This window comes from Scyliorhinus canicula, chromosome 6 (genome assembly GCF_902713615.1).
Source record: "Scyliorhinus canicula chromosome 6, sScyCan1.1, whole genome shotgun sequence".
Taxonomy (NCBI): Eukaryota; Metazoa; Chordata; class Chondrichthyes; order Carcharhiniformes; family Scyliorhinidae; genus Scyliorhinus; species Scyliorhinus canicula.
Window position 1 is genome coordinate 84942054 of NC_052151.1, and position 10100 is coordinate 84952153.

The 10100-nt window shown below is 46.1% G+C and overlaps 1 protein-coding gene across 4 annotated transcripts in view; it reads left to right on the forward strand.

The window, feature by feature from the left end:
• scara3 (scavenger receptor class A, member 3) overlaps nt 1-9859 on the forward strand; it is a 60977-nt gene extending 51118 nt beyond the window's left edge. For all 4 annotated transcript variants that reach the window (XM_038799598.1, XM_038799597.1, XM_038799600.1 and 1 more), the window contains exon 7: nt 9021-9859. In XM_038799598.1, the coding sequence (XP_038655526.1) occupies nt 9021-9448 (428 nt within the window). In that variant the 3' untranslated portion in view covers nt 9449-9859. The remainder of the gene's footprint in view (nt 1-9020) is intronic.
• The last annotated feature ends 241 nt before the right edge of the window (nt 9860-10100 follow it).

Sequence of the window (10100 nt, forward strand, 5' to 3'; positions counted from 1 at the left end):
ATCCACCTAGCCTACACATCTTTGGACTGTGGGAGGAAACCGGAGCACCCGGAGGAAACCCACGCACACACGGGGAGGATGTGCAGACTCCGCACAGACAGTGACCCAAGCCGGAATCGAACCTGGGACCCTGAAGCTGTGAAGCAATTGTGCTATCCACAATGCTACCGTGCTGGAGTGGGGGGAGGATGTGTCTGCTGGCCCTCAATTTGCCCAGCGTTTCCCTCGCTGTGTTTCGCCCCTCCTCCTGTCCACCCCTTCACTCCCATCTGCCTGCCTCACCGCCACACCCCCTTTCCTCACTTTGTTTTGTGGTCTGTTCTGGCGCCGGCCCCTCTTAACATGTTGGTTGCTAGATGCAATCAGGTCTTGGAACATGTCAGTGAACAGCCTCCATGTGCTGTGGGAGCCTTCCTCTGCTGGCATATTTTATTTTCTCCAGTTGAGAAATTCTGCCAGGTCGGACAGCCAGTCTGCTGCTTAGGAAGATGCTGCCGATCAGGGAGCAAAGGCTAGGGCGTCCACTCCTCTCCCTATGAAGAGCTCTGGCTTTTCTGGTACCCCAAAGACTGCCACTAATGGGCAAGGCTCCACCGTCACCCCCATAAACCTGGACATGGCCTCAAAAAAGAACGTCTGGTATCCGACAAGTCTGGGGCAAGACCAGAACATGTGGGTGTGGTTGGCTAGGTCCCCTTGGCACCGTTCACACTTCTGCTCCACTTCCAGGGGGAGTTAGCTCATTCTTGTCCTGGTTAGGTGAGCCCAGTGCAACACTTTAACTGCGTTAGCCCTCGCCAATGCACGTGGAGGTGAAGTTTACCCTGTGCTGTGCTGTACTGTTCTTCGCTCCAGAGCCCTCCCCCTATCTTCCTGTCTATTCTTCCTCCCATTTCACCCTAATCTCATCCAGAGGTGAGCATATCTCCTCCAGTAGTCCTCCATACATGCCCACACAATTCCCGTCTCTAGTTCGCCTATGATCAGTCGTCTGCCTAGTAGTGAGTGTCCTGGTTTCTGGGGAAATGTTTTTGTCTCCTTGCGGAGGAAGTTTTTGATTTTGTTGTTTCTTAGCTCATTCCCTTTCGGGAGCTGGAGCTTGTCTGTGAGTTCCCCCAGGGTCACTACTATGTCTTTATGTACATGTCTCCAACCATCAGTGTCCCTTCGTCCTGTCTCCACTTTTGAAGGAGGCATCCATTGACGCGGGGGTGGACTTGTAGTTTTTGCAGATAAGGGCATAGTGGACAGCTTGGTCAGACCAAAGTGATGTTGCAGTTGGTTCCACCTTCTCAGTATGGCTACTACCACTGAGCTTTTTGAGTGTCTTATCTGAGGAGTGTTGCCATAGCCAGTGCAGGAACTCTCCTCCATTTTGACCATTCTGCTCCCGGTTCCTTAACCCATCCCTGTATATTTTCTTCGGTAGCCAGCCATTGGTTGAATTGGAGGTTCGGGAGGACCAGGCCTCCCATGTTCCTCCTCTGTAGGACCTTCTTCCTAATCGTTGGATTCCCCCACTCCCACCCCTGCTGTGCACATACACACATACACACACAAAGAAAAGCCATGATTAGTTTATCAACTTTGTGAAAAAGGCCTTGGGGATGAAGATTGGGATGGATCTGAATAGGAAAAGGAACCTGGGCAGCACGTTCATCTTGATCATCTGCACTCTCCCAGCAAGGGAGAGTGGGAATGAGCCCTACCTCTGTAGGTCCCTTTTAACCTCTTCCACCAGACTCGTATCCGATATTTGATTTGATTTGATTTATTGTCACATGTACCGAAGTATAATGTAAAGTATTTTTCTGCGGCCGAGGGAACGTACACAGTATGTACATAGTAGACAAAAGAATAATCAACAGAGAACATTATCAAATGGTACATCGACAAACAGTGATTGGTTACAAGTGGCCAAACAAAGCAAATACGTGGGCAAGAGCAGCATAGGGCGTCATGAATAGTGCTCTTGCACTAGGTGATGGTTTAGCACAGTGGGTTAAACAGCTGGCTTGCAATGCAGAACAAGACCAGCAGCGCGGGTTCAATTCCCATACCGGCCTCCCCGAACAGGCACCGGAAGGTGGCGACTAGGGGCTATTCACAGTAACTTAATTGAAGCCTACTTTTGACAATAAGCGATTATTATTATTATTATTATACAGGGAACAGATCAGTCCGAAGGGGAGTCGTTGAGGAGCTTTGTAGCTGTGGGGAAGAAGCTGTTCCTATATGGATGTACAGGTCTTCTGCCTGATGAAGGGGCTGGAAGAAGGCAATGCCTGGGTGGGAGGGGTCTCTGACAATGTTGTCTGCCTTCCTGAGGCAGCAGTGTGGGAATGGCAAGCTTGAGTTCACCACACTCTGCAGTTTCTTGCGATCTTGGACCGAACAGTTGCCATACCAGGCTGTGATTCAGCCAGATAGGATGCTCTCTACTGCACATCTGTAGAAGTTTGTGAGAGTCGATGCAGACATGCCGAATTTCTTTAGCTTCCGTAGGAAGTAGAGACGTTATTGGGTTTTTTTGACTGTTGCATCAATGTGAGTGGGCCAGTTCAGACTGTTGTTGATGGTGACCCCCAGGAACTTAAAGCTATCGACCATCTCCACTCCGGAGCCATTGATGCAGACGGGAGTGTGTGTCGTCCTATGCTTCCTGAAGTCGATGATCAGTTCCTTGGTCTTTCTAACATTTCTTTTCCAACCATCTGATCAAAAATAGGTTCTGATAATTGAACTTCAACTTTAGCTTCACTCTGATTTCTCCTGCTGTCTTAACCTATGACTTTGCGACCTTGTTACTACACAATCATGAAAAATCCTAGGATATTCATCCTTCAACAATTCAGTTGTTTGATTTTCCACTGGCTTATCAACCGCAGTAGGCATCACTCCTACCTGCGATCCAGCCAAATCATTATCCAAGATAAACTATTTTCCTGGACAAGATAGTTTCTCTATTATTCCTACTACCACTTTACTATTCTTCACTGGACTCTCCAAACTCATCTTAGATAATGGTACACTACCCTTTGCACCCTGAATTCTGCATAGTACCACCTTTTCCAGCAATATTCCTCCCAAACTACATAATTCCTCATCTCTTACCATCAAACATTGATTGTCGCACGGTGCCCGTTCATTCTGCAGGAAAGGATGCCCCGAAGCGCAGACACTGCGATAACGAATGAACGGGCACCGTGTGACAATCACCAGGCAGGAATGTTCCCTTCCAGTTGGGGAACACTTCAGCAGTCAAGGGCATTCAGCCTCAGATCTCCGGGTAAGCGTTCTTCAAGGCAGCCTTCAGGACACGCGACAACGCAGAATTGCCGAGCAAAAACTTATAGCTAAGTTCCGCACGCATGAGTGCGGCCTCAACCGGGATCTTGGATTCATGTCGCATTATATCCACTTCCCACCATCTGGCCTGGACTTGCAAAATTCCACCAACTATTCTGGCTTGAGACAATTCACACCTCTTTAACCTGTGATTATCCCTCTCTCTGGATCTGTAATGATTTGATTACCTGCAAATTCTCGCATTCCAAGCATTGTCCTGCATCGCTGACTTTGTCTATATAAATGTTTCTGGATCATACCTCTCCAGTCACCTGAAGAAGGAGCTGCGCTCCGAAAGCTCGTGTTTGAAACAAACCTCTTGGACTTTAACCTGGTGTTGTAAGACTTCTTACTGTGCTCACCCCAGTCCAACGCCGGCATATCCACATCCTCACTACATCAGGAATTGAATGTTTAAACTCCTCCAAAATGATCATTTCTAGCAGCATGGTGGCGCAGAGGTTAGCACTGCTGCCTCACGACGCCGAGGTCCCAGGTTCGATCCCAGCTCTGGGTCACTGTCCATGTGGAGTTTGCACATTCTCCCCGTGTTTGTGCGCTACCCAAAGATGTGCAGGGTAGGTGGATTGGCCATGCTAAATTGTCCCTTAACTGGGGAAAAAATTTAATTGGGTACTCTAAATTATTTTTTAAAAAATTATCATTTCTCTAAGAGCTTGGTACATTTGGTCTATTTTCAAAGCCCTTATCCACCTATCAAAATTACTCTGTTGGATCCTTTCAAACTCTATGTATGTTTGACTAGGTTCTTTCCTTAAATTTCTAAACCTTTGTCTGTAGGCTTCAGGCACTAGTTCATATGCACCTAACATGGATTTTTTTCACCTCCTCATTTGTCCCAGATACCTCCTCTGATAGTGATGTAAACACTCCACTAGCTCTGCCTACCAACTTTGTTTGAACCAGTAATACCCACATGTCCTGTGGCCATTTTATTTGTTTAGCCACCTTCTCAAATGAAATGGCAAAGGCTTCTAGAGCCTTCTCATCAAACCTTGGCAATGCTTGGGCATAATTAAATAGATCCCCACTAAGCCTTCGACTGTGACACTCTTTCTCTTTCTAACTATCCTCATCACTATCCTCAGACTGTACATTTCTCTTAACATCCACCAATTGTAACTGACATTCACATTCCATGGCCAGTTTCTGAAGTTCAAAGTCTCTCTCTTTCTTTTTCCGCTCTCTTTTTCTTATTCCTTGATCTTTACCTCCCTTTCTCTCACATTTTGTTCTACTAGGGCTATTCTTTCTTTTTCCCTCATTTCGAATTCAAGCTGCTTTAATTCTTTTTCATGTTCAAGCTGCTTGACCTGTAATTGAATTCTTGCCATTTCCAATGATTCTGACTGTGTCTCAGGCAATTTTAAATGTTCAGCTGTCGCCGTAATTAACTTTTCTTTTCGTATTTTGTCAGGCAATGTTAACTGCAATGTTTTTGACAAATCAAAAAGCTTTTTGGAAGTCTCCGTTTGTAAGGTACTGCACGTGACCTTCTCCACCCCCAAAACCTTCTGAGCATCTGAAAGAGCCATTGGCCATAACACACTCCCTATTTAAACTTGAATACAGCACCTGAAAAGCAGACACAAATATGCTCCCCCTCACTGTCTTTAAGTTCACTAAGCCAACCCAATCATGAAAGATAGACTTTAATCCCGGACGAACTCCCAATTTTGTTGTGGGCCATAGTTTAGAAACTCCAAATTATATTATGGAGTTAATCTGACCTATAACTTTTTGTTGAATTTGGTTAGGATGAGCACAAGAGCCTTCACTTGAGGTGTGATTTAATTGTCTTCCTAGGTGCTTTAATCAAAATAAGCTTTATTCTAAGAACTGAGTTAACATTTATATAAACACACAGCAAGAATTTTTATCAATTTCAAACATAAAGATACCCCACAGCTACAGTAATCTATGTATAACACTTAATGACTTCCCCCTTAACTGTTCCAATTCAAAAACAAAATCCCATGAACCAAAAACCCCATTTCAAGGGCATGGCCCAACACTCTGCTTGAATAAGACAGGCTTTTCCTGAGATTCTGACCCCGTTTCACCTTTCCTTCCGGAAAGCAATCTATATCTAAAGCCACCACCAAGGTGATTTTTACTGGAACAGATATTGAAAATGAAAATAGAGAGAGACAGACCAAAATACTTCTGTTCTCTGTCTGAGTCCACAGCAGTCAAATGTGAAACCAAAATCAAAAACATCTCACAGAGCCACAGCCCAGTTCCACCCACACAATGACATCACTGAAGCCATGTGATCAGAAAAAAACTTTCTTATAGGTACACTCCCTTGCCACCTACCAGAAACAACAACTCCAAGGTCAGGATATTCCACAAAGCAGCAATCATCGCTGGATTTCTGCTCTAGATGATGCTCGCATTTTTTGCTGGGTTTTCCAAGCCCAGGTTCTCCAGAAATGCAGAGCGCAGTGTCCCTTGGAGAACTGCATCGTGGTGCTGTAATGTCAGGGAAAGCTGCCATATGGTAAGTTTAAATATCCAGTGTGAATGTTAGCAAATGGGTGAGTGGCTAAATACTAGGTTGGGTGGGTGAAGTAAGTGGGTATGATGCCAGGTGGGTGAGGTGGTAGGTGGGTAGGGTGGCAGTTGCGTAGGGTGGAAAGTGGGTTGGGTGACAGATGGGTAGGATGACGGTTGGGTAATCGAGGGGAAATCAATCAGATGAGTTAGCCCAGTTGGTTGGGAGAGTAGCCGGGTATTGGGGGGTAGTCGGGTCAGGTCAGGAGGTAGTCGGGTCTGGTCAGAGGGCAGTCGGTTGGATGGGGGTAGTTGGGTGGAATTGGTTTGGGTGGGAGTCGCAGTGGTCAGGTGGGCTGGTTGGAGCTGTCAGAGGGTTCACTGATAGCCAGGGGAGGTCAAGGGGAGTCTGGGAGTCAGTGTGAGTGATTAGCGTTCAGTTGTGTAGTTACCCAGGATTTTTCTGTCTAATATTTCCTGGGTAACCATCCAACAAAACTGTCCAAAATCATATTTGTGGAGGGTCCAGGAATTGTGCATTGGAAGTTGAAACTTCCAGGGAAATTACCACAGAGGTCTGCTCGTCTATATATCTGCGGTGTTCTGACAGGTATTTTGGTGTCTCTGACGATCCAGAGACCTTACGATCTGGATCCAAATTGCAGGATTGATGTGGTACACCATGAATGATGGACCCGTGAAACTAAAAGACTTTGGACTGTATTTTTCACTGGAAATAACAAAGAAGATAACACTTACTATAGTTAAAATATAAATCGGACTGCAATTCCAGTGACTACGCAGAAGAAGCTAACCATAGCGGGCAGTAAGTTTCTGTCCAAGATGTCCTTCGAAAGATACGTGATAATGACATATTCCCAAGAGGTGTGGCATGAAAATATATGGACAGCATGAAATTGTTGTAGTTAACCTGTTGCATACAAATTACATTCATCAGAATAAGTTATGGTTTTCCCATTCCATTCTAAGTACCCTTTTAAGGTGAGATAGGTCTTAATTATTATAATCCAACCTCTCTAGCCATGACAATTGTCTTTTGGAAACATGGAGTCACATTCCTTCAGATTTGAATTATTGTTGGAGATTTTTAACAAATAGAAATATAATTTTTCTGACTCTTACCTCACTCTTAATTCCATCTTTCTTTCTCTCTGCTTTGCTTTCGGCACCTGACATAGCACTCATTTCACTATTGATACTCCCTTGTTCAGTCTCTGACTGGTTAAGGAGACATACAGTGGTTTTCCCTATACATAAAGATTCCAGGGGCAGGAGTCTCCATCTGCTGATGCCAGAGTCGGGAAACACAATTGGGCGGAGAATCGGTTTCCACAAGGAAATCATGGCGGGCTCCGGTTTCACGGCAAATCGCAATTCTCCGTCGCCTCGACAGCTATGTCGATGCATTCCAGAACGAAAGTACAGTAAACGGCATTGGCATGTCATTAGCAGGCCTGACTCGGTATATTCAGGGCTTCCACGATGCTCCGCCTCCACTGGCGTAATTTCCCGACAGCGGGGTTCACTTATGCTTTTAAAAATCCTGAAACAAGTGCCGTGGCTGCTGAGGGAGAGAGAGGGGGCACAGAAAGTGTCCAACATCGTCATAGTTTGCAGACAGTCACGCCGCTGTCTGGGGGGCCTCTGCCAGGCTCCCGGGGAGTAGCGGGTGTTGGCCAGGAGGTGGGCTGTGGGGTCGAGGTGGACAGGCATGGAGCACCATTGCGACAACCTGCAAGGCAGCCATGCAGCTGCACACACCACTGGCAGCCCCTTGTTAACGTAAGGCCACAGGTTGTATGCATGACACCCACATCAGGCATTCCCCTCTGTGCCATCTGGCTCCAGCTAACCCATCACCTAGATGGGCGTGCTCGAGCGCAACCTGTGCCATCTTGTTGGCTGGGATGAGTGTGTGTGGAGATTGTAATGTGCATGTGTGGCTGCAGCTTGTCAGTCTCCCGAATGTCAATCACGAACCTGGCGAATCCCACACTGTTTCCCCTTGGAATCGATTGTGTTCCACGTGGCAGCAGTGCTAACCCCTCCATGGTTGGTGAATTGGTCCAGGTACAGTACCAGTTTTGCTGTCGTGGAAGTCCACGTCTCCTGCCCCAGCGTCAACACAGTCTCAGGAACGGAGAATCTTTTAGATATTGTGTGTTTAGGTAGATGACTAATGGGAACTTCCAGTGTACAGGCGCACACAAAATGCATTAAAAATGTAGGAATAACTGTTGAATAATAACATTTACTTATTGCTGAACTAGTGACAATGCATGGGTGCCACCCTGTGTGCTTCTGCCCACTTGGCCTTCTGGGCTCAGTACAGCCAAAACCAGCTAAACTGACCAATGATCAAAACAAATCAAGAGGCTTTGAATTTTCACAAAATTGAGGTTTTCTTTTTCTGACTATTATGGTCAGTAGTTAGGTTTGTGTTTAATACAAAACCTTAACTCATTACATTTCCCACGTCTAGCTGAGCAATCGATTATATGGAGTAGATGGTAATTTTACAAGACCAGGTATCCATCAGGGTGTTACTATTTTCATAGAATTTCATAGAATTTACAGTGCAGAAGGAGGCCATTCGGCCCATCGAGGCTGCACTGGCTCTTTGAAAGAGCACCCTAGCCAAGGTAAACACCTCCACCCGATCCCCATAACCCACTAACCCCACCCAACACTAAGGGTAATTTTGGACACTAAGGGCAATTTATCATGGCCAATCCACCTAACCTGCACATCTTTGGACTGTGGGAGGAAACTGGAGCACCCGGAGGAAACCCACGCACACACGGGGAGGATGTACAGACTCCGCAAAGACAGTGACCCAAGCCGGGAATCGAAGCTGGGACCCTGGAGCTGTGAAGCAATTGTGCTATCCACAATGCTACCGTGCTGCCCTAAATATTATGGACATACTAAGTCATAAGCAATACAGCAGCATAATGTAATACTGTATTCATTGTAGTACACTACACTCTTACATTAGCCTAAATGTAAACCAATCTGTATAAAGCTATAGCAACAATGGATATATGCAAGGAGTCACCTTCGTCAAAATGATTAACCTTTCTGATATAATTTACCAAAATCAATTCATGATTGTCATTTTATTTTAACCATAGGTTTGCCAGGTCTGCCAGGACCTAAAGGAAACAAAGGGGAGGCAGGGGTAAAAGGAATTATTGGACCTTTTGGACTAAAAGGTGACACAGGTGAACCAGGATCTGTGGGAAAACCCGGCGCTCAAGGTTTGAATGGACCTCCTGGTGTTCGTGGAGAAAAAGGTTCAAAAGGTCCAGTCGGGGGACCTGGTCCTAAAGGGAATAAAGGTAATGTAGGGAGGTCTGGTTTCCGAGGCGAAGATGGCTCTAAGGGAGATCGAGGATCCCAAGGACCACAAGGAAATCCAGGACCACCGGGGCCGAAAGGACAATCGGGGATCAAAGGGGATCCTGGAATTCCAGGCCCAGGGGGACCTAAGGGACAAAGGGGGAAATCAGGGCCCCCAGGATCTCGAGGGCCACCAGGTCCATCAGTGGAAGCACTTTAATTCTCTTTTCAGCTGTTTGAGGCTTCCTGTATGTTTATTATATAATTATTCATCATAAAGAATCAGCTATATTTTGATTTTAATCAGAAGTGATTTGTGTTTAACTTTCTGAGGGAATCATGGAACTGATTCATTGAAACTGAAATAACAAAGATCATTTTCACGTGATTCCCTGGTCACATGATCAGTTACCACCAAGTTTAAATAATTATTAATGAAAAGTTGCACTCAAAATGACTACCAGCAAAAGGCTAATAATCTCTTCATTTTGATCTAGATCAGGATCGCATCCAAATCATAGAATTTACAGTACATAAGGAGGCCATTCGGCCCATTTAGTCTGCACCGGCTCTTTGAAAGAGCACCCTACTCAAGCCCACACCTCCACCCTATCCCCACAACCCAGCAACCCGACCCAACACTAAGGGCAGTTTTGGCCACTAAGGGCAATTTAGCATGGCCAATCCACCTAACCTGCACATCTTTGGACTGTGGGAGGAAACCGGAGCACCCGGATGAAACCCACGCACACACGGGGAGAACGTGCAGACTCCGCACAGATGGTGACCCAAGCCGGGAATCGAACCTGGGACCCTGGAGCTGTGAAGCAATTGTGCTAACCACTATGCTACCGTGCTGCCCCAATGTCTTG